This window comes from Trifolium pratense, linkage group LG7 (genome assembly GCF_020283565.1).
Source record: "Trifolium pratense cultivar HEN17-A07 linkage group LG7, ARS_RC_1.1, whole genome shotgun sequence".
NCBI lineage: Eukaryota > Viridiplantae > Streptophyta > Magnoliopsida > Fabales > Fabaceae > Trifolium > Trifolium pratense.
Window position 1 is genome coordinate 33,165,349 of NC_060065.1, and position 24,484 is coordinate 33,189,832.

Below are 24,484 nucleotides of genomic sequence, written 5' to 3' on the forward strand. Positions count from 1 at the left end.
CAACGAGGTAGGGGTGATAGAGGTGGAAAACCATTTGCTGGAAGAGGTAAAGGTAAAGGTAAAGGTAAAGGAAACAAGTATTGTACTCATTGTGGCTTAACTAATCATGTGATTGAACAGTGCTTCAAGAAATATGGATACCCTCCTCACATGCAGCAAAGAGGCACAGTTAATAATGTTCACACTGATGGTGATGATGAAGATTCAAAATCCATTGCTTATGAAGATGATACTGGTGAATCAGATGCCAATAAGTTGTTTTTGTTTTTCACCCCAGATCACCACAAAGCCTTGTTGGCTCTTCTCCAAAAGCCTAGCAGTTCATAGTCTCATAGTGTGAACCACATCACCACACAACCCTCTGCTAAATCAGGTATTCTTTGCACTATTCCCACTAAAGATACCTTCATTTTAGATACAGGAGCCACAGATCATATCTGTCACTCACTTGCTCTTTTTCAATGCATAAGAAGCATTCCACCAATAAATTTGAAATTGCCTAATGGTGCTTTAGTCACCACCAGTTTAGCTGGCACAGTCATTTTTGACAAATCCCTATACATCACTAATGTTCTTTATTTTCCAAATTTTGATTTCAATCTTATTTCTGTCCCTAAACTTACACAACAATTAAATTGCTTCTTAACTTTTGATGGAAATCATTGTTTGATACAGGATTATATATCCAAGAAGAAGATTGGTGTAGCTGAAATGAATCATGGTCTGTATGTGCTTATACAACCCCTAGTCAGTCATAATTTAGCATTACCATCCAATCATTGTATCAATATTACATCCAACTCCATCAATTCAGTAGATAAGTGTGATAGGAATAAAGATTGTACTTTGTGGCACATGAGATTTGGCCACCCCTCTTTTGATAAAATGACTGATATTAATAAAAAATTTCCTTTTGTTCATATTTCCAAATCTATTTTACCTTGTGACACCTGTTTTTATGCTAAACAAAAGAGATTGCCCTTTTCACTTAGCACCAGCATTTCTGAAAATATTTTTGATTTAGTTCATATGGACATTTGGGGTCCTTTATCTGTTCCATCATTATATGGTTATAGATATTTTTTGACTGTTGTGGATGACAAAAGCAGGTTTACATGGGTTTACCTAATGAAATTAAAATCTGAAACATCAAAATTAGTTAAGAATTTTGTCTCCATGGTCAATACTCAATTTAATGTCAAAATAAAGAATATTAGAAGTGACAATGGCAATGAATTCAAACACACTGATTTTTACAATGAACATGGAATTTTCCATCAATGTTCTTGCGTTGGAACTCCTCAACAGAATGGAATTGTTGAACGAAAACATCAACACATCCTTGCTGTTACTAGAGCCATTTTATTTCAATCAAATTTACCTAAAACTTTTTGGGCTCATGCCATTAGTCACTCAATTCACATCATAAATAGATTACCAACTCCTTTCTTGTCTCACAAGTCACCTTTTCAAATTTTGTACAACATATAAACTTCCTGATATAATGAATCTTAAAGTTTTTGGATCATTATGTTTTGCTACTACTCTTTCTGCTCATAGAAAAAAACTTGACTCCAGATCTAGGAAATGCATATACTTAGGTTTTAAGGATGGTGTTAAGGGTCACATACTTTTTGACTTAAAATCAAAAGAATTGTTTCTGTCAAGAGATGTGATTTTCTTTGAACATTTATCAATTTTAGGACAATTATTATAGCATAGAAACTTAAAGTTCACGTACATAAACCAAAACCAAATAGGTCTGGTAAAATTGATGTTACTGTTTTGCTGACTTTTTGTACAGGTTTCTTCTTCCAGCAACGCTTATTGTCATTAATGACATTGCTGCTTATTTCTTCGGTTTCTTCTTTGGAAGAACCCCTTTGATTAAGTTATCTCCAAAGAAAACATGGGAGGGTTTTATCGGAGCATCTGTTACAACCATCATATCTGCATTCATGGTGAGCAAATTTTTAAACACATATTTTTAGGGGGTGAGGCTATCATTGAACTAGAATCACTTGGGATGTTATATATTCATTATTGTAACCTTATTGAATGATAGTAACAGCCAAGTAAAACTCAGAGAGCTTGATATTATTTATGGCAATTAAAGTTCTTGCTTATTTAGTCTTTATGTAAGTTAATCTGAACTTGATGCTAATATCATTGTAAAACTCATTTTGTAGCTTGCTAACATCATGGGTGGTTCTCAGTGGCTGACATGTCCAAGGAAGGTAGCTCTCTAACACATAACATATTAGAAGCTCTTTTATTCAACAACCAATTTACTTGTATTCATATCACCGACACCGTTTGGATAAATGCAGGATTTGTCAACTGGTTGGCTTGACTGTGATCCGGGACTACTGTTTACGCCGGAATCTTACTCATTGTTGGGATGGACTCCTCACTGGGTAATCACTTGACTTTCAACTGAACTTTAAATTATATAACCTACAACAATATCTTTGCATTATATGGGTATGTGGGGCACTAGGCCAAAATTCACCAGATAATTTATCCATGTTTGCCAATAACACAAGTTAGATATGTCAACCATCAAGAAGAACATCCAATTTGACTTAGGAGACTCAAAGAAGAAAAACGTACAGAATTGGAATGTGAATATAATCAGGATTTGCTTGAAAACATTATAGACTCAGACTCAAACTCAATAGACCCTATGATTTGCTTGGTCAAGATTATCATGAATTTAAACAGTCGAATTTGAATCATTCATTCTAAGTCCGATTCTTAGATAAAATTGCCATTAGAAAGACATCGACATAGGATTTGAAAGCCAACATTTCTACCGGCCACTGAATGTTAAGCTTTCTATTTCCATATTACGGTTCAGCTTATAAAATATGACTGGACTGTAATCAGGATATGACAAATCCATAAACCTAGAATATCTGAAAATCATAACTTTTGACACACTTTATGTTGTTTTGTGCAGTTTCCTTGGAAAGAGATATCAATCCTACCAGTTCAATGGCATGCTTTATGTCTTGGGTTGTTTGCTTCAATTATTGCACCTTTCGGAGGCTTCTTTGCAAGTGGATTCAAAAGGGCTTTTAAAATAAAGGTATGCTCTTGGCTATTCCATTTTTCTGATCAAGATGTGATCATGCGAGTGAATATCACCCATTTAGGTCTCAGGTATAAATAGATTTGAAGGTTGTTTCCATTTTTGCAGGATTTTGGTGATAGTATTCCAGGACATGGTGGACTTACCGACAGAATGGACTGCCAGGTAGACTTTTGATGTTTCAATCTACAAATTTATTCTAAGTTGGTAATATTTGACTACTTGGAAATATCAAAAGAATCAAAACAATAGTTCTCTCACACATTTCTGCCCTACCCCCAAAATAAATTATAAAAAAAGAGAGAAAAGAACGTCCGTGGAAGAAAATGATGAAGCATTAAAGATGATCTCGCACATTAAATATACAAATAGAAGGGAAATCCTTGTAATTGAAAACATTCAGATTTCATAGGATCTTCAATGAACTCTGAAAAGATATTCAATAACTAATAAACATATGCCATCAAAAGAATGATTTAATATCATTGTGAAAATGGTTAGAGGTATATCTTGTGCGCTCCTCCTCTCCTGTCCCACTATTTTAACATAACACCTCCTTTACATGCTGCTGCCTTTACCCTATTTGTACATTTAGTCCTTTTCAGTTCATTATGAGTATCAGACTAGAAGTGAAAACATCCTAATTTTATGCTTTGATGTAAAATTCACACAAGATTTGACCAATTTGTCCTTGTGTAGATGGTTATGGCCGTGTTTGCGTATATTTATCATCAGTCATTTGTTGTGCTGCAAAGTTTATCAGTTGAAATGATTTTGGACCAGGTATTTTATTTACAAAAATGTTAGCAACACACTCTTTTAAAATAATATTTTGAAAAACATTGTATTTATGGTGTTTACACTGGTTACTTCAGATATTGATGAACCTATCATTCGATGAACAAGAAGCTCTGTATAGGAGGCTTGGGGAAATGTTGCAACAAGGAATTCAAAGGATGACTTAGATTCATTGCAAGGTGTATTTGTCCTTTATCCTTCTATTTGATTCCTTCATTTACAAGGAAAATGGAAAAAGATACTTTGTAAATGTGTGTTCTATCTATTGAGTGAAAGGGATCAAAGATTTAGGAACCTGTCAAGATCTGTACAGTGTGTATCTTGACAGTTAAAATATGACAGTCTGTTTCTCTCGCTACTGTTCTCGAATATTTTATTAATTGCTTTACTTGAACAGCCATTGCTAACTCAAATATCTTGGAATATTCAAATAGCCAATGGCAGGTCAAGATGATGCCTTTATTGTTTTTCAGTTCCTTGGGGGAATGTTAACATTTTGCAATTAACTGTAATTTGAATGACTTTGGATAAATTATTCTACTGCAATAAACAGTAAATCTTGTTCTACTTGCTATCATATATTGCAAATATTGTGAAGGGAAACTATTGGACAAAGCACACAATAGAATACTTAACTGTTCAAATGATTGCTGTGATTTTTAGTGTATGTTTGGTATCTTTTGAGTGTATGTTTACGTAGTTTCTGCAAAATCACGGTGGATCGGAGATACCTACCGTGATACCAAACATAAGCTAAGTTGGCATGTCATCCTCTCAACAAGTACCGATTTTTATGATTCTTTTGGCATGTTTGGTTCTCTATTTTCATGACCCATTTATCACTCACTACTAAGTGTGATATCTACACAAAAATACCTATAAGTGTTTATTTCAATATGCACTTATAAAATTAAATTTATTATATAAGCTACTATTAATTTTTTAAAATTGGATGTGTATGTTGAAAAATTATTTGTATTTATCCAAGCTAAATTCAGTCAAAACACAAAGCAGAATTACTTAAAATATCTTATTCAAAATTTGAATTGTTCTTTTTTTTTTCTTCCTCAAAACGTTAATGTTGGATTATTTTTAGTTTACCTTTAATACCGTTACAAAAATTCCTGTCTGTTATGTCTACATGTCTCATGTCTGTCATTATATTTCTACTTTGAAGTATTATTAGGTAATACAATTGAACGAATCAAATCGACTAGAGAATCATCTGTTTTTAAGTTTGCGATACTATTACCAACCCTATCAAATCACACCTTGTTAAGCTGTGATATCCCCCTTGATTTAGATTTAGAGTTCTGTCTATAGAAAATTGTGTTGTTTTCTTGAATTGCCGCCTTTTCTACTAACTGTACAACACAATTGGTTACTTCTAATCAAAGTTGAAAATGGAGAAATTCTAGCACAAAACACATTGGTTACGACACCATTTTCTGTTGAGAAATTGAGAGGATCTCAGTTCATTTTCACAATCAATTAATGTGTCTTGGTTTCTTCTTAAGATACCATGAGCACGAGCATGGGAAAACAAATTAAAGGGGGAAGGGATGAAACTAATTTTGTGTTGGTTGTCACTCCAGACCAGGGGAAGAATTAGGCTTCGCCTTGGAACTATGGTGCAATAGGCGAAATTGTAGTGAAAACTTTGCGGTTAGGCATAATCTACAAATTGGAGCTTTCAATTTTCATGGTGAAAGTTGCTTTGGATCGAAAGAATGGTATTGACATCGCGAATCCGATAAGGGGGTTTCATTGTAAGAGAAAAAGCAATGAGACAACTCCACTCAAATTTTATTAAATAAAACTATGCAACTCAATGTTTACATAGACATATTAACAGGCACATAAGATTTTGTAATGTAAGGGACCTTAAAATTCAATAGCCAGATTTTCAGCCATTCCATAAGTAATTGTGTTATTATGGTCACTTAAATGTGAAAAACCAAGCCAAACATTGTTAAAAGAAACAACTTTTAAATTATAAATAAATTCCATAATAACTTGGTTTTTGTGTTAAAATTCCAATAGTACTTTTGTGTAATTATAGTCACTTAAATGGCTTATTCCAAAATAGATTATTAAATAGAGTTTCATATTATGTCATACATTTCAAAAGGAGTTATCAGAAAAAGAGATGAAAAAACCATACTCTTCCAATGCAGATACATGATCCTCTACAACTGTAGTAAAAACCTCACCTAGAAAGGGTTACACAACATGTTACAAGTAAAAATGTGTATGAAACTGAGAATCAAACAACCATGTTACTTCAAAACTTTTGGTTGTCATAAGTAAAGTTAACAAAATTCTAAGGCCAAGAAAGCATCCATATGGTATAAATATGGTACATGTCCTAAAGCTGCAACAAAATATATAAAAAATCATCATCATGTAAACCAATCTAAATCAGATAAACAAAACTGAGGATCAAGAGCGAAACATCGATAAATCTTCCAAATTGTATTATGACAGAAACCTTCTGAATCTTGTACTATCTTCTCTTATTTTTGTTTTGGCTTCTTAATCTTCACATATGGCAAAACACCGAATAAACGAACAATTTTCGGAGACCACTCACGTTGTTCAGCACGGCAAAACATCAAGAATGTGTTTGCAAAGTAGGAATTGAGGCCCATGAAAAGATGCCATAAAGCATGACCTTGTGGATTAACCTGCCACTGAGATATCTCCTTGCAGAAAACTCGGTCGCCAAACCAAAACAAACTTCCTAATAGAAGTGTGGCTACGTATAGCTTTGCGATCCTCTTGGCACATACATCTGCGGTATAAATGTAATACTTGTACATTCTTGGAATACATAGCAGACAGAGGATGGCGTAATGGACTTGGAAGCCAATGCCGAAACGGACATATGAATGGACAACAGCAAAACCAGCACCATACAAAAATAGGAAGATGGGCATTGTACTACGGTAATGCCAATCCGGAGAGTAGAGAATGTACACGTACAACAGAATCTCCCACAGCATAGGAGTTTCATCACTTTGTTGTTGCCTAAATTAAAATGCAACATCTGAAGAATAAATAGCCACCCAAAAACAACAGATATTGATTGATAAACTCTTTTTTTTTTTTTTTTTTTTTATAAATTCGACAAGCTTAACAATCAAACAACACGTTGTGATAGAGAATAAACACTTAGATACTTCAGGAGAGGAAAATATTACTGAAAATGGTTATTTACAACTGAGCAGTCATGCATTTGGAAGCACAAATATGATTCTCGTATCTCATTAGCAAATTAGCAATAAATAGCGCTTGCTCTATTAAACAGGATGACCTGATTTAGAACCTGTTATAAACGTGAAACTTTTTTAAAAACTATGTTAAGAAACTGATTATGCAAGCTACTTTCCTAAAATAGTTCAATAATGAACACTCGAGTATAATCAAACAGATATTGTATAGTCAAAATATCATATTCATCTCCCTTTCTAACCCAATTTAAAACAACACCCTTCCTCCCAAAAGCAAAAACAAGGACGTCTAACATATGGAAATACAGAAATTGATCTATGGCTGCATCACTATACCAAAACTCAATCAATATTTAAGGATCCTATTATATAACAAGGTTGATTCATACAATATCCAATCCATTCAAACATTTTGTATGATGCAAAGCAACTCAAAAACAAAATGAACATAAACAACAAAAAATTAGATAAATTAATGCAAAAGAAGACAAAGATCAATACTTACACATGTTGTAAAGTAGAATGGTATAACATGCTTCCAAAGGCAAGCGTCATATTTGATACGTGAAGAACACTAAATCTTTTCTCAAACCGTTGTCTAAAAGCATTTATGAGACCAATGAGAGCCAAAAGAATGGTCGGAATGTTGGATATTGTATTGTAAAATTCTGCAATATAAGATGAATATGCATAATTGTCTTCACAACACTCTATAGTTGATGTGACTGGACCCCAGAAGCTAGATATTGTTTCTGCCATTTTCCTCTACAGCCAGATGCTTCGCTTATTTAATTATCTGTATCTAAAGCTGCAGAGATCACAAATTCCTGCAGTTCATGTGGCAACATGCCAAAAAACAGTCAAATTCTGCAACTTGTTTACAGGGATGAAAACAATACAGCAGGAAGTATTCATGGATCAAGTACATCAGCATGTTAACTCACAAGGAAACCATGACAGCCATACTAAATAAACACAACATGAAAAACAAAAGAAAAATTGCCAATTCAATCTTTTTTTGGGTAAACCGGGTATTCTCTGTGCGCAACTGCAGAGATTAATCCCTCGAGCCTTGTGGGACCCAAATGAGCGGCAAACTCCATAAGAGTTTAATGCTGCTGCATGCCCAATCCAGGGATCGAACCCAGGACCTTGGTTAAGCTAGAAGAGATTCATGCCATCTCATCTAAGCGCTCTTGGGTAATTGCCAATTCAATCTAGTTCCAAGCAGGATTTTAAATAGCATTAATGGTTTAGATCGCATTGCGGTCCTTGATATTTCAGAGAATCACAGTCAAATGTTGACAATGCAATCTCAATCACGGCCACCTTGCGGTTTAGGCAATATAAAATTGCGTCCTAGATCACAAACATTTATTTAAAACTCTGGTTCAAAGTGCAAGTGATAGGTAGATTATCGCTACAGAACCTATAATTTTATTACAAGAGTAGCAATGTTGGACATAAACTTTTTGAAATCTAACAATGGAAGCTGGAAAATAACTACAAATGAAATTCAAATTGACCAACAATGTTCAAAATGTGAATTCTGCAATTTCTAATATACCCTAAAAAGCATACATCAAAGGACAAAAAAGTAAACTTTTATATGCCACAAATTCACAATAGTCACTTCATAACATAAAAAACACAACACTGTAATAACAACTTCAACACAAACAAAAAAACACTGCAATTTGGGTTCAAAAATACAATAAAATTAACGAAAATCCTCAAAATTAACCTAAGAAAGACACAACCAGATCCGACAAGGATTAAGAAAATCCTCAAAATAATGAAAGTTTATGAATATGCAGCAATCAAATTCTACCAAAATTTACAGAGAAGATTAATCTGAATCATTTCTCGTTCCAATTAAACAAAAGGGTCAATGAAAAAACAAAACTTTATTCATAATGTCAACAATTTTCGTCTGGGTTAATGCCACAAATAAATGCTTGAGGAAGAAAAAACACAAAAACAAAAAATGAAATTGTGAAAAATATAAAAAGCAATAATAGAAGTAATAGAATTGTGAAAAAGATGCATACTTGAGGAAGAAAATGAAAGCCGTTGTGAAGAAATCTGTTGATCTCATGAATGAATGAATTCTGGGTTTGGTTTCGGTTTGTTTGTTTTTATGTATGAATGAAAATAATATTCTCTCAGATCAAAAGATGCATGGGTTGGAATTGGATAATCTCTTTTCCTCTATTCGTTTTTTTTTGTTTAATTAGGTTTTTAATTGAGTAAATGTAAAATTAACGAATTTTTATTCTTGTAATTTGGTAAAAAATAAATAATTGATTCTTGTAATTTTTGTTTTGGATCATGTTAAATGGTGTCCTCATGCGCTAATTAAGCACATCAAAAAATAAAATTAATGTTAATTTTTTTTTATATTAAGGCAATTAGAAAATAAAATTATGTGTGAATTTAATTGAAGTGGATTATCATTTCATCTAAGATAAAAAAAAAATACATAAATTCTAAGATAAAACTTAATATTAATATTCTTAACTAGTATTTCGAGACGAGAAAAACTTGATCTCTCTATTTGATCACACATGCAACTTCGATAAAAGGTAAAAAGGAGAAGTAATCAAATAATTTTTTTTTTCCTTCTAATATACTAGCGGGTCAGGCAGGCGCGAAACATGTTTGCCTGTGTCTAACTTATGTCCCAAAAAAAGATATACCTTATTATGGTCAGTTTGTTAATAAAAAAATTTTGCCGTCAAAAAAATGGTATTTTGTTATTATGAAAAATCCACACTAAAATTCATATATTCTCTTTATATATAGTAGAAGTAGATAATATATATTTTGAAATAACTAAATGATATATATTTTTATGTAGGTATCATTAAATTGAAGGACCAAATACTCACGATCATATAAGTATTTTTTCTCCGAGACACCGTTTAACATTTTCTTTCCATTTTTAATACGAGGCCTTTCTTTGGAACTAATGACAGTCAATTATATTATGTTTTTAGTAGTAATTTAGGGTAGTTTTAATAGCAATTGAAACCCAAAAGCAAACAAATACCTGAAAAAGTGAAGATATTTGGCTTAGAAAAGCAAGAAAAGTGGAAAAAATATAAAGAAAGGGCAAAAACGTAATAAACAGTGCAACCATCGTACCTACGATAAGATCCAGCGTGGCGCGATGAGAAGACAGTTTAAATTGAAGAAAATCTCCAACAAATCTTTATCATCGTACCACAATGACTTTTCATCGTGGCACAATGAAAGACAGTTGAAGAAAGCAGAAAATCTGGAGAAGATCTTCTATCGTACCACGATACGATTCATCGTGGCCACGATTAGGCGAAATTACACGTCATCGTGGCCATGATGGGTGCGATGGACGCGCAGAAAAGCTCAAAACCCAGCTGAATAACTATAAATAGAGTCTTCCTCCTTCACTATTATTCATTCAGAAATCACTCAACAATAGTGATACTCAAGAGAGAGTTAGGAGAACTCTAAGGAGAAGGCAAGGAGGGCTCAGGTGCTCCGAGGGCATAGGGGTAATCTTTATGCTTTCTTTTCCTTATTGTTTTATTATGGTCATTAGTAGCTAAACTCATCAAGGTTAGATCAAGTATATGAACTCCCCTAGGAATGCTTGAAACATGTAATCTGATTATATTCCAAGACTATTTACAAAATTGCTATTCATTTATTATCAGTTAGTATCTCTATTTATCGTTTTATACACTAACATATATGAACGGCCACATATTTTGCTAGTAACTAGGGTCGGTGGATACCGTGACACAACTAAGACTTCTGAATCAAAGAGATATTATAACCTACTTATATGAGACCATTAAATTCAGTATCTGCGGTTAGGTTCGAGATTAAGAACTACACATAGTTAAATTCTGTACTTATATTAGGAAAGCAAGCATTCTAGAGAACTTGTTAAATTTTGAACCTCTAAAGGTAAGGACGCCCACTCGAGGTTGAACCCGTTAAAGGTAAGGACACGAGATAACGAAGGCTAAACCTAATTTAATTGGTTCGACCTAAACAGATTACAATAGAAGTAAGTATAGTTATACTAGGGTTACTTTAATAGAAATTAATCTCCAGATAATACTTCAGTAGTAAGCAGATATAGCGCCAGTTACCAAACAAGAATAGATGAGGAATTCGAAAGTACTTAACCATTCTTCTCATCTGAAAACTAAATCCTTCATTAATTACTCTTTACTTTAATAAGTCATTTATTTCAAACTGTTCAAAAACCCCTTCAATCAAAGAAAGCGAATGCAAAGTTTTTTATTTAATTTACTATTATTGCTTAAATTCCTAACCAAAACCGGTAACTTTGGCACAATCCTTGTGGAGAACGATAACTTACTACTTTATTACTTGATTGCGATTCTGTTTACTTGCAGAACCACCATCAAGAACTAATAATATGTTTAAGCCTATGTTAGACTAAGCCTATGTTTAAAAGTATATTCATTTTAGATTAAAGTCCAATCTCATTGTATCTCACCGAACTGAGAAATGCTAACATGGGCATAAGCCCAAATGAATTATTCTTAGGCATGCTCACATAAGTAAAATTTTTAAAAAAAAGATATGATTAAAATTATATTAATTGATGTGACCATTTTATTATCCTTTTAATTTTTTTGATTGATATTTATGTGCCTAAGTTTGTGCCTATGCAAGAATGTCTCCACCGAACTTTAGTTTGCTAAGGATATATTATAATATTCGGAGGTGAGAATTTGAACACGAAATTATGCAATTATTTATGTTAACGTGTTAAATTTTGCTTATAAAGTTTTTGTGAACATAATTTAATCAGTAGAGATATTACATATAATATGGAAGAATTGAAGTTTAAACTTTGATACATCTACTTATTGATTTAAAAGATGAAATTATATATAACCACTAAAAGTAAATAATTTGTTTTTGTCCATTCTCAATGTGATGACATCAGATGAAAATGAAATTACATCATTTTATCACACCACTCCACTTTTTATAAAAATCTTCCAAAAAATTATACTTGTTTTTTGACCAAGCTCTAGATTATACTACCTCCGTCTTTAATTATAAGATTCTATTTGACAAAAATATACTATTCATTTACCTTATTTTGACCGTATTTTTTTAATAATATATAAATGTAAATATTAACATATAAAATCTTGTTCAATTTGTTTTGATGAGTATTTTCAAAATATTAAATTTTTATAATTTTTTCTAATAGACAATTAAATATATTTGTGATCAAAATTATGCATTGGCATACATGCTGTGGTCAAATAAAGTCTTATAATTAGGAACAAAGATAAAATAGTAGTATCGTTTGTTTACGAAGGATTGAGAAAGTATTTTATCACTCTCTTCTCAATCATCATTCTAGACACTTTTATTTATTTATTTTTGGTTGCTTCTAGACACTTATATTTATATTTAGTAAATAAAAGATGATACAAAGACATTTATTTTATTTATTATACATGATGATTTTTTTTTATAAAGTATATGATAATGATACCAAGTCTAAGAAGTATCATTATTAATGGTCATTTCTAAAACAAGAAAGATGCCAATGTCTAAAAGAAGAAAAAATGTTTCCATGGTTTGTCATCAATAATTTTGGAAGAAAAAGACAAAAATATAATTATTCGTCGTAAATTATAAGAAGAAAAAAATCACAATTATTAATAAAAGTAAAATCTAATAATTTAAAATCACAATTATTCAAGGAGTACAATAGTACATGTCGTAAGCTCTACCAGAAATGGCATGGGAGTTTGAAGAAGATAGTAACGAGTACTACTAGAATTCATTGAATGAAGACATTTAATTGAAGGTTCATTGAACCTAGTCACTTAATAATTGTACAACAACGTAATGGTATGCGTTTGCGTCAACATAAATCACCTGCCCAAACAAAAACAACATCTCCCAATTTCCACATCACATTATACAGTACTAGTAATCCTTAACAAGGGACAAATTAAGCAGAAATTGTGTTGACCTAAAATATATGTAATTTTTCTTAGTAATTTGTGACTTCGTAAAAAAAATTACTCAAACAATATTTTAGATTTAAGGACTAAATTTAATATAGACAAATTCTTAATTTTATAAAAATAACATCAACATTAGCAACAAGATACAAAATAGAAAGATCAACATCAAAAATTCAAAAATAAACACATAGCTATTAAATCTTAAATATTGGTAAAGAGATCAAACAGCACAAATATCACATTGGCTTTATCGGCGGTTGTTTTGAGCTCATCTTTGCAAAAGGGAAGCGGCCCTGCCGTGAGAGCGGGAGGAAGGGGTGGTGGTTCGGGTAGGGGACACTCCATTCAGAGAAGAAAATGTGACAGTGAGTGATGGCCTCTCAAAGTTGAGTTGGAAGACGGGGAAATCCATAAGAAGTTATGCGGATAACAGTGGTGGCGCGCATGTTGCGGTCAAGAGTTGTGAGGTCTTCCCCAATTATAAAATTAGATATCCGTTAAAGTAAACTCCAAATATAAACATTTCACTGTCAACACTATTAAAGTGTTTAGTCTTTTCAATCTTTTTTTTTTTTTTTGACTAAATTTCACACATTAGTTCCAAGACTTAAAACTCGTGTTTATTTCTTGCCAAAGTTCCAAACATTTTTTCAGATACTAGGATTTAAAATTTGTTACCGTTGATCTTTACGCCATTTTAAATTTAGGCCGTTAATTATAGATTGAACGGTTCAAATTATTCTGTTATAAAACCACTTAAAACTATCTCAACTATAATTGAACGGTCTTGATTTAATCTGCATAAAAACTTACAGGATGGAATCTGTTTCCATAGCAAGTAGTATATCCTATATGTCAAGTGGGAAAAGTTTCAAAATCGAAATTGTATTGTATTTAACAGAAATGGGACCCTTAGCAACAAGTGCCAAACTATCAATGATGAAAAATAAAGCACATGTTCAATTCATGAGCAAATTTAATTACCTCACATCTAATAAGTCCATATCCATGTAAGTATAAAATATTGATTCCATTGAACCCACAGTAAGTAGAAGTTGAAGCTTAATTGGATCAAAAGGCTGCTTATCTGACTATTCACCGGCCCCCATTTGTTCATTGAATGTCAAAGTTAAAACTTTAAACTAAAATAGATGTAATTTAAGTTAAAGGAGATCGTTTTGTGTATTCTTTTTTTACACCACTTAGACACATTTTGGTAAAAAAAATAGCGGATAGCCGATAAGTTAGCTTATAGCGAATAACTTATAAGTTAGCTTTTAGCTTATAACGGATAAACTAGCTAATTTAATTTGTAGTGTTTAGTAAAATTAACGGTTGAACTAGCTTATAAGTATGAAATGACATAAAAAATTAATATTAATTTTTTTTTTCAAATAAGATGATAGGAGTAAAATTAGAAGAAAAAAAAAACTATCTGCGGTTTGAAAAAATACAAGTATTTATATTTGTGTGAGTAACAATTTCAACACCCATACTCTCATATCATTTGGATATCTAAATGTCTATACACTTACTCATTACCCGCAAACATGCACAATATTTTTCCTTTTCATTTTCTATCCGTAAAACTTTATACTTATTCAAATATTATTAGACGATGTTCCATATTATGTGCATGTGTGATTTTTATTAGCAATATAATATTAGTTGGTATATGCTTTGATAAGTTTCATATGTTGCATCCTAATTTTTTCACATAAAAAAATGGAGTATAAGTCCATAATGATGTAGCTAGAACATGTGCATAGAGAAAGGGAAAATTTACTACTAACGCGGATGGAAACGATAGAAAGAAAGTATATAGAGAAAAATATAATGTCAAAAACAAAAATAACTAATTAGCCTTTCATTCCCAAAAGAAAAATATTTGTCTTCAATTTTTAGTAAAAAAAAAAAAAACAAGAAATTGTAAAACAAAGAAAGCAAAAGATAGCAAGAAAAGCGTGAATTTTTTTTTCTTTATCGGTATAATCTTAATCCTAATAATAATAATAATAATAATAATGATAAGATATAGCTTCAAAGGTGAGATATTTTTTAGAAAATATATATACAATATGAACAACGAAATGATTGTAATAATAATAATAATAATAATGCAATGTTTGATTTTGGATACAATATTTGACACATGGAACCGAGACGCTTTTGTGGGCTAGGTTCATTCAAAAAGTGTCTAATTAAGCCTACATTCATGTTACACTTTAGAAGTGAAAAATCCTCCACCGTTCCCTATCTTTTCAAATACTATATATATAAGTCTTCAAAATATCAACAATTATGTACAAATATGACACCATTTTAATCTTCTTATCATATATATAAACACCATATCAACATACAAACGACATAAACTAATCACTTTAGACATAGCATATCCCAACATTTATCAACTACTACATAGTATAAATACTTGTACTATTGTTTGCATATTCTTAGTGGTGGTGCTATTTGAATTATGGCAAATCTTCCAATGAGGTTTCATAGAATGATGGAGGCATTTGATGTTGATGTGGCACTAGCACGTGGGAAGCGTTGCAGTGAGAGCAGTGGAAGTGAGCACTCACCCGAGAGTGCAACTGATTTATCTGATCTCGTGTTGTCTTTCATGGAAGACAACGAGAGATCAGGGGAAGAAGAAGATGTTGTTCGTAGCAAAGATCGAGATGATGAGAAAGACGGAGAAGAGGTTGAAAAAAGTGGTGAATGGTGTGATAATGAGAAGAGTGAAATGTTGAAGGGATTGTTTGATGGGAATGAAGATGTTGATGAGGATGAAAGGGATGCTAAAGAAATGATTAGGAGAGAGGTTGAAGTTGCAATTGAACTTGTTGAAAGTGATTCGATTGATGATCGATTCAAACGTCGATTGATGTCTCAATTGAGGGAAAAAGGTCTTGATGCTGGTGAGTGCCGATTACATTATAGTCTATCTAATTACTGATTACTATCTTTTTTTTTTTTTATAGTGTTAACTCTTGATTATTTAATTCTTCATTTGCTCTCAAGTTAATCAAATGATTTGGATTCGTTTCATTTTAGTTAATTCGAACATTCAAAAATGTGTTGTGTTGATTGAAAGAATTGTTTATGCTAAATTAATTTTGCCTACATGTAATTTGAATGTAAGGTAATTTATGTACCATGCCTTATATTGAATTTAAAGTCAAGCAAAATATTAACATTCTCACTCATGTGCAGGGCTATGCAAAACCAAATGGGAGAAAAAGGAAAAATTAACAGCCGGCGACTATGAATATATTGATGTCAATCTTTCCGGAAAACGTTACATAGTTGAAGTTTCCTTAGCTACCGAATTTGAAGTAGCTCGTCCGACAAATCAATATTCATCCTTGCTAAATATTTTTCCAAGAATTTATGTTGGTAAAATGGAAGAACTCAAACGAATTGTGAGATTAATGTGCTCAGCAATTAAAGGGTCTATGAAGAAAATGGACTTACACATACCACCATGGAGAAGAAATTTATACATGCAAACAAAGTGGTTTAGTTCTTACAAAAGAACAACTAATGCAGTTGCAACTAAAAATGCAACATCTTCACATTTTTCAGCTGAGTCATTTTTTCCTAAAAAATTTATGGGATTTGAAGCAAGGCATGTGAAAGCATATAATTGTAGGGATGATTATGTGGGGATTACTAATGGGTTTAGAATTGGACACTTGACTGCTGCATTAAATTCTGATAACTTTGGATTGTAATTATAGATCATTGCTCATCTCTGATGTTCTTTATCAAATTGCTGATAGTAAAAGTAACAGTTTTAAAAAGAGAAAAAAATATAAATAAACGGTTGAGATGATGACAGCACAGACCGCACAAGAGAATGAGCTAGAGAGGATTCATATCAAAAGAGTACTATTGTGGGGTTGTTCTATTTGTATAGAGGAGGGCACAAAATGTGTTAGAGTTTCTCTAATGCACAGCTCTGATATAATTTTTGCGAGTTTAATTTGGGTAGATATAGGAAGCAATTAAATTAAGTAAGGTTCATTGTTAGCAATTTATTATTTTGTTTGTTTGAAATAATTCTTGTAAAAAATCTTGTTAAGCGGAGAATTACTCCTATTTGGTTTATTTGCCATGGATCTATAGTGACCTTAGAAGTCAAATTTCAAATTGTTATATATTATCAACCAAATACATGTTTTGTCTAACATGCACCACTTAATTAAGTGGTGTATGGTGCACAAGTATTCGATATTTTTATAATGAATATGAATTTTACAAAATCCAGATAGAATTATAGAAAATTTATATCGTTTAGATCATCCATAATTTTTTTAAATTTTTTTGAAAATCATTTGATATGTTATTGAGACCCATCAAGATTAACGGTTTTGAATAAAAATTCATAAACCGTTAATTTTGACGGGTCTCAATAACATATCAATGATTTTCAGTTTTTTTTTTAAAAAAATTATGGATGATCTATACGATATAAACTTTTCATCCAACGGTGAATTTTGTAAAATTCGTATTCGTTATAGTATTTAACGGTTTTGAATTCCATAGATAATATAGTATTGTCTATAATCTATAATAATCTAAAATTTAAAATGATAAACAAATGAAAAACTTTCAAAAGATTTAATCCAATTTAAATTTTCATAATGACGGGGTTGGTTGACCTTGAAAATTCAATCATTGAAATTGAATTGAAAAACAATTGAATTGGTTGGATGGTATCAAGAAAATCGATTATTAACTTACATTTCTTATAAAATATTAATTAAATTAACCGATCAACTTACTTCGTTATTAATCAAACATTTTTTTCTTGATTTCCATTTTTTTTTCAAAAAACGAGAAACAGATATATATATTTTAATATGAAAGTAACTCCTACCCCTTCGGATACTGAGGTTTCTGCACTTGAAAACAAAAATCTGGGACGTATCACGCAAATAATTGGGCCGGTACTCGATGTAGATTTTCCACCAGGAAAGATGCCTTATATTTACAACGCTCTGATAGTTCAAGGTCGAGATAGTGTTGGCCAACAAATTAATGTAACTTGTGAAGTACAGCAATTATTAGGAAATAATCGAATTAGAGCTGTAGCTCTGAGTGCTACGGATGGTCTAAAGAGAGGACTGGAAGTGGTTGACACGGGAGCTGCTCTAAGTGTTCCAGTTGGCGGAGCAACCCTAGGTCGAATTTTCAACGTGCTTGGAGAGCCTATTGATAATTTGGGTCCTGTAGATACTCGCACAACATCTCCTATTCATAGATCTGCGCCTTCCTTTGTACAGTTAGATACAAAATTATCCATTTTTGAAACTGGAATTAAAGTAGTCGATCTTTTAGCCCCCTATCGTCGCGGCGGAAAAATAGGACTTTTAGGGGGGGCTGGGGTAGGTAAAACCGTACTCATTATGGAATTGATCAATAACATTGCCAAAGCTCATGGAGGTGTATCTGTATTTGGCGGAGTAGGTGAGCGTACTCGTGAGGGAAATGATCTTTATATGGAAATGAAAGAATCCGGAGTAATTAATGAAAAAAAGATTGATGAATCAAAAGTAGCTCTAGTCTATGGTCAAATGAATGAACCGCCCGGAGCTCGTATGAGAGTTGGTTTAACTGCCCTAACTATGGCCGAATATTTCCGAGATGTCAATGAACAGGACGTCCTTCTATTTATCGACAATATCTTCCGTTTTGTCCAAGCCGGATCCGAAGTATCGGCCTTATTGGGCCGAATGCCTTCCGCTGTGGGTTATCAACCTACCCTAGGTACTGAAATGGGTACTTTACAAGAAAGAATTACTTCTACCAAAGAAGGGTCTATAACTTCTATTCAAGCAGTTTATGTACCTGCAGACGATTTGACCGATCCTGCTCCTGCCACGACATTTGCACATTTGGATGCAACTACTGTACTCTCAAGAGGATTAGCTGCCAAAGGTATTTATCCAGCAGTAGATCCTTTAGATTCAACGTCAACCATGCTCCAACCTCGGATCGTTGGGGAAGAACATTATCAAACTGCGCAAAGAGTTAAACAAACGTTACAACGTTACAAAGAACTTCAGGACATTATAGCTATTCTTGGGTTGGACGAATTATCCGAAGAGGATCGCTTAATCGTAGCAAGAGCACGAAAAATTGAACGTTTCTTTTCACAACCTTTTTTCGTAGCAGAAGTATTTACCGGTTCCGGAGGGAAATATGTCGGTCTAGCAGAAACAATTAGAGGGTTTAAATTGATTCTTTCTGGAGAATTCGACAGTCTTCCTGAACAAGCCTTTTATTTAGTAGGTAATATCGATGAAGCTACTGCGAAGGATGCGAACTTACGAAATTAGAAATGGAGAACAAATTCAAGAAATGACTTTAAATCTTTGTGTACTGACCCCTAATCGAATTGTTTGGGATTCAGAAGTGACGGAAATTATTTTATCTACTAATAGTGGACAGATTGGGGTATTAAAAAACCATGCGCCTATTGCCACAGCTTTAGATATAGGTATTTTGAAAATACGACTTAACGACCGATGGTTAACGGTGGCTCTGATGGGCGGTTTTGCTAGAATAGGCAATAATGAGATCACTATTTTAGCAAATGATGCAGAAAGGGGTAGTGACGTTGATCCACAAGAAGCACAACAAACTCTTAAAATAGCAGAAGCTAACTTGAATAAGGCCAAGGGCAAGAGACAAACAATTGAGGCAAATCTAGCTCTCCGACGAGCTAGGACACGAGTAGAGGCTATCAATACCATCTCGTAACAAGTTAATGCAGCCAAATAATTTAAAATTGAAAAAAAAAAATAGATAGAATAGAAAAAGATAGAAAATTACAATAAGAAAGGGTGAAGAGAAAAACTTATTAGATATCGAAATCAATGGTATGGTATCTAATAAGTTCTAGCTATACCTTACCTACTATTGGATTTGAACCAATGACTCCTGCCGTATGAAAGCAATACTCTAACCACTGAGTTAAGTAGGTCATTTATCATCCTAAATAAAAAAAAAGTACCTGTCTATCAGATCAATGGATTTTGAATGTTATATTACTTATTCTAAACAATACCAACGCAATATCAATCAAAGAGATGGATCATGTAATATTCATCTTGACAAGAATTTATTTCTCGAATATGATAAAATATGTATCAAAAGCACAAGGGCTATAGCTCAGTTAGGTAGAGCACCTCGTTTACACACGCGCCAATGTTTTTTTTCATAGGAGTCCATCATGTAATTAAAAGAGTTGATCTTATTGAGAAATCGATGTCTTACTCCATAAGAGAACAATAGCCTGACAAAGGATTTAGACGTCAAATAGAATCCATAATGGATTTGAGATATTGATAAGGTGAATACTCAATCTATTCAATGCTAGGCAATGAGTCTAGGGACCTCAGAAAAATTATCTTTTCTTCCTATCTTATGAACTTTAAGGTGTATGAAGTTTCATTTCCTATTTGATATTTTTAGTTAAGTAGGTTGATAGAGAGTCCATTTAACTTAAGTTGATTCAAGCCAGAAGCAGACCTACGTCAGGATAACCTTCTTCTTTGAAAAACTTTGGTAGTGCTCTTAGATTTTAATCTAAATAAGAAATAAGAAATCAGAGCACAGGGAGTCATTTCCTTTTTCTTTGTGTAAAGAAAAAAGATGGTAGACTAATTGATATTTCTATCAGTTAATGAAAAAGCCCAATGCAAAAAAAAATGCACGTTGGGTCTTTCAAACAATTCAAATCATTTTGATAATAATAGTTTGATCTGTTTTACCGAGAAGGTCTACAGTTCGAGTCCGTATAGCCCTAATATTACTACCGATACTACTTCGATTTCTATCTAATATCTGTCATTACAAATATATTCGATATAGTACTACTATGAGTACTATATACTATTTACGACACATAGTAGTACTATACTATATCGAAAGTAGTACTATATTGAATACTAAATACTCCATACTAGTTATACTAGTAGTATAAATTAGTATAAATATACTCTAAATTTTGTAGTATAAAGAATGAATCAATTTCTATTCGAATAGATTCATAGTGGATAATATAATCTGAATATTAGTATACTCAGATACTAGTCTCCATTTTATTCGAAATAATGGAAACCATTTTAGAATATCACTAATTTCTAAATAAGTAATTTCTTGACTTCAAGAATTTCTGATCTGTAGTGGACCTCTCAGCTTCGTAGGATTGGAGTCGAGACGAAGTTCTGACCATCCGTCAGAGAAAATCGAATCATTGGCTCTGTATCAATGGAATCTCATCATCCATACATAATGAATTGGTGTGGTATATTCAAATTAAAATAGATGAACAGTAAAAAAAACTAGTATTCTTATTGATACTAGAACTCATAGGGAAGAAAATAGATTTATGAATGAAATAAAATATGCAGTATTTACAGACAAAAGTATTCGGTTATTCGCAAAAAATCAATATACTTTTAATGTCGAATCAAGATCAACTAGGACAGAAATAAAACGTTGGGTCGAACTCTTCTTTGATGTCAAGGTAATAGCTATGAATAGTCATCGACTCCCAATAAAGGGTAGAAGAACGCGCCCTATTATGGGACATACAATGCATTACAAGCGTATGATCATTACGCTTCAACCGGGTTATTCTATTCCATCTCTTAGAACGAAAATAAATAAAAAAAAATACACTTAATAGCATAGCATGACGATACATTTATACAAAACTTCTATCCCGAGCACACGCAATGGAGCCGTAGACAGTCAAGTGAAATCTAATTCACGAAATCGTTTGATTTCTGGACAGCATCATTGTGATAAAGGCCGTAATGCTAGAGGAATCATTACCGCAGGGCATAGAGGGGGGGGTCATAAGCGTCTATACCGTAAAATTGATTTTCGACGGAATGAAAAAGACATATATGGTAGAATCATAACTATAGAATACGACCCTAATCGAAATGCACACATTTGTCTCATACACTATGGGGATGGTGAGAAAAGATATATTTTACACCCCAGAGGGGCTATAATTGGAGATACCGTTGTTTATGGTACAGAAGTTCCTATAAAAATGGGAAATGCCCTACCTTTGAGTACGGTTTGAACTATTTATTTACGTAATTGGAAGTAACCAATTAGGTTTACGGCGAAACCTAGAAATCGATCACGGATCCAATTTGAGTACCTCTACAGGATAGACTTCAACAGAAAACTGAAGAGTAACGACAGCAAGTGATTGAGTTCGGTAGTTCCTCCTATAAAATTATTGACCCTAGAGATATAGTAATATGGAGAAGACACAATTGTTTTAAGCACCGACAGAATACGAAGCGCTCCTTGTTTCAAAGGGGGGAAGACACGGGTTATTCACATTTCATTTGATGGTCAGAGGCAAATGGAAAGCTAAGCTGTGGTAATTCTAGGGATTCTCCCGGGGAAAAATAGAACTGTCTCCTACGTTACCCGTACTATGTGTAAGTAGCAACGTAATTTAATAGAGTCATTCGGTCTGAATGCTACATGAAGAACATAAGCCAGATGAAGGAACAGAAAGACCTAGGATGTAGAAGATCATAACATGAGTGATTTGGCAGATATAGATTCCTATATTATATATCCACTCATGTGGTACGTCGTTATGTCAGATATAATAAAAATAATATAAGAATTTTAAGATATATATAAGTCCATCCATGTGTATAGATATTATTATTATAATCTACATCCAGAAAGCCGTATGCTTTGGAAGAAGCTTGTACAGTTTGGGAGGGGGTTTTGCTTGATCAAAAAGAAGAATCTACTTCAACCGATATGCCCTTAGGCACGGCCATACATAACATAGAAATAACACTTGGAAGGAGGGGGCAATTAGCTAGAGCAGCAGGTGCTGTAGCGAAACTGATTGCAAAAGAGGGGAAATCAGCAACATTAAAATTACCTTCTGGAGAGGTCCGTTTGATATCCAAAAACTGCTCAGCAACAGTCGGACAAGTAGGGAATGTTGGGGCAAACCAGAAAAGTTTGGGCAGAGCCGGAGCTAAACGTTGGCTAGGTAAGCGTCCTGTAGTAAGGGGGGTAGCTATGAACCCTGTAGACCATCCACACGGGGGTGGTGAAGGGAAGGCCCCAATTGGTAGAAAAAAACCCTCAACTCCTTGGGGTTATCCCGCACTTGGAAGAAGAACTAGAAAAAGGAATAAATATAGTGATAATTTGATTCTTCGTCGCCGTAGTAAATAGTGTAGAGTAGAGAAAATACAATTTGTTTTTTCGTCTTTACAAAAGAAAAAAAAACGGATTTACTAAAATCATTATATGATTTTCTTTTTTGAAAGATCATATCATTTTATTTTTAAAAATAGTTTTCGAAATTGGAGGACAAATAATTAACTATGACACGTTCACAAAAAAAAAATCCTTTTGTAGCGACTCATTTATTAAGAAAAATAAATAAGTTTAACACAAAAGGAGAAAAAGAAGTCATAATAACTTGGTCCAGAACATCAACTATTATACCTACAATGGTTGGGCATACCATTGCTATCCACAATGGTAAAGAGCATTTACCGATTTATATAACAGATCGTATGGTAGGCCATGTAACGACCCATTTTTCGTATTCATATATTTTATTAAATGTTATTTTATTTATTAATTGGCTTTTATTATTTTAGTGGGCGACGAATAATTATTTAGCCGATCGTAAGTTATTAGGCGCGAGAACCTTTGTTTTGGGCTTATGGGCGTGAGAGGCAATGGGCCTAAGCCATTTTGGGCTTGGTTCATGACAATAGAAGTAGTATAAGTAGCAAGTCAAACATATGAATAGTTTCACAATTCATTTCTTTGAGTTTGAGTGAGTAAGAGCAAGAGCAAAACCATAGAGCAAGGGCTAGGGTTTGATCAAGAGAGAAAGCTTGAGCAAGAGAAGGCTTGGATCATCACCAAACTTAAGGTAAGAGATTAGAATTCATGATTCTTGAGTGGCAAGGAGAGGGGAGATTGTCTATGTCTCCATTCCCGAACTCTCCCACTCAATTTCTTTTAGACTTTTGATTAAGCTTTTGTATGTGAGTGTGATGTTCTTCATCATCACTTTGTATGTGTTAATCACTAGCTAGATTTCATGATAAATATGTGTATGTTTGGATCATGTTGAGAAAGTTTATGAAAGTTACTTAAAACCCAAGAAATTGGCATGATTTTGATTATTAGAGGTATTTGGATGTTTGGAAGGGATGACTAATGTTCCTTGATACCATATATGTTTGGAATGGCTGTTTATATGAATTTATAACATGTTTAGATGAATTTTTGAGTTGATTTAA

General features: G+C 32.9%; 6 protein-coding genes across 6 annotated transcripts; 5 read left to right on the forward strand and 1 right to left on the reverse strand.

Moving 5' to 3' along the window:
• Window positions 1–1,504: 1,504 nt before the first annotated feature.
• Window positions 1,505–4,466, forward strand: LOC123896286 (phosphatidate cytidylyltransferase 1-like). Its single transcript, XM_045946698.1, has 8 exons — window positions 1,505–1,672; window positions 1,779–1,961; window positions 2,190–2,237; window positions 2,331–2,417; window positions 2,963–3,091; window positions 3,203–3,259; window positions 3,794–3,877; window positions 3,970–4,466. The coding sequence occupies exons 1-8, from the start codon at window positions 1,505–1,507 to the stop codon at window positions 4,057–4,059; spliced, it is 846 nt and encodes a 281-aa protein (XP_045802654.1). The 3' UTR covers window positions 4,060–4,466.
• A 1,516-nt stretch (window positions 4,467–5,982) lies between these two features.
• On the reverse strand, window positions 5,983–9,338 carry LOC123899559 (alkaline ceramidase-like). The gene is made up of 3 exons (XM_045950725.1): window positions 9,177–9,338; window positions 7,631–7,952; window positions 5,983–6,922 (listed from the first exon to the last, which is right to left on the reverse strand). The coding sequence occupies exons 2-3, from the start codon at window positions 7,882–7,884 to the stop codon at window positions 6,409–6,411; spliced, it is 768 nt and encodes a 255-aa protein (XP_045806681.1). The 5' UTR covers window positions 7,885–7,952; window positions 9,177–9,338; the 3' UTR covers window positions 5,983–6,408.
• A 6,092-nt stretch (window positions 9,339–15,430) lies between these two features.
• On the forward strand, window positions 15,431–17,274 carry LOC123898377. The gene is made up of 2 exons (XM_045949313.1): window positions 15,431–16,069; window positions 16,365–17,274. The coding sequence occupies exons 1-2, from the start codon at window positions 15,622–15,624 to the stop codon at window positions 16,883–16,885; spliced, it is 969 nt and encodes a 322-aa protein (XP_045805269.1). The 5' UTR covers window positions 15,431–15,621; the 3' UTR covers window positions 16,886–17,274.
• A 414-nt stretch (window positions 17,275–17,688) lies between these two features.
• LOC123899477 (ATP synthase subunit beta, chloroplastic) lies at window positions 17,689–20,932 on the forward strand. The gene has a single exon (XM_045950614.1). It carries the CDS (start codon window positions 18,017–18,019, stop codon window positions 19,493–19,495), a length of 1,479 nt encoding a protein of 492 aa, XP_045806570.1. The 5' UTR covers window positions 17,689–18,016; the 3' UTR covers window positions 19,496–20,932.
• Window positions 19,518–19,919, forward strand: LOC123896287 (ATP synthase epsilon chain, chloroplastic). Its single transcript, XM_045946699.1, has one exon. It carries the CDS (start codon window positions 19,518–19,520, stop codon window positions 19,917–19,919), a length of 402 nt encoding a protein of 133 aa, XP_045802655.1.
• Window positions 20,933–21,833: 901 nt separating the features above from the next.
• On the forward strand, window positions 21,834–23,610 carry LOC123899478 (50S ribosomal protein L2, chloroplastic). Its single transcript, XM_045950615.1, has 2 exons — window positions 21,834–22,249; window positions 22,963–23,610. Exons 1-2 carry the CDS (start codon window positions 21,859–21,861, stop codon window positions 23,394–23,396), a joined length of 825 nt encoding a protein of 274 aa, XP_045806571.1. The 5' UTR covers window positions 21,834–21,858; the 3' UTR covers window positions 23,397–23,610.
• Window positions 23,611–24,484: the final 874 nt, after the last annotated feature.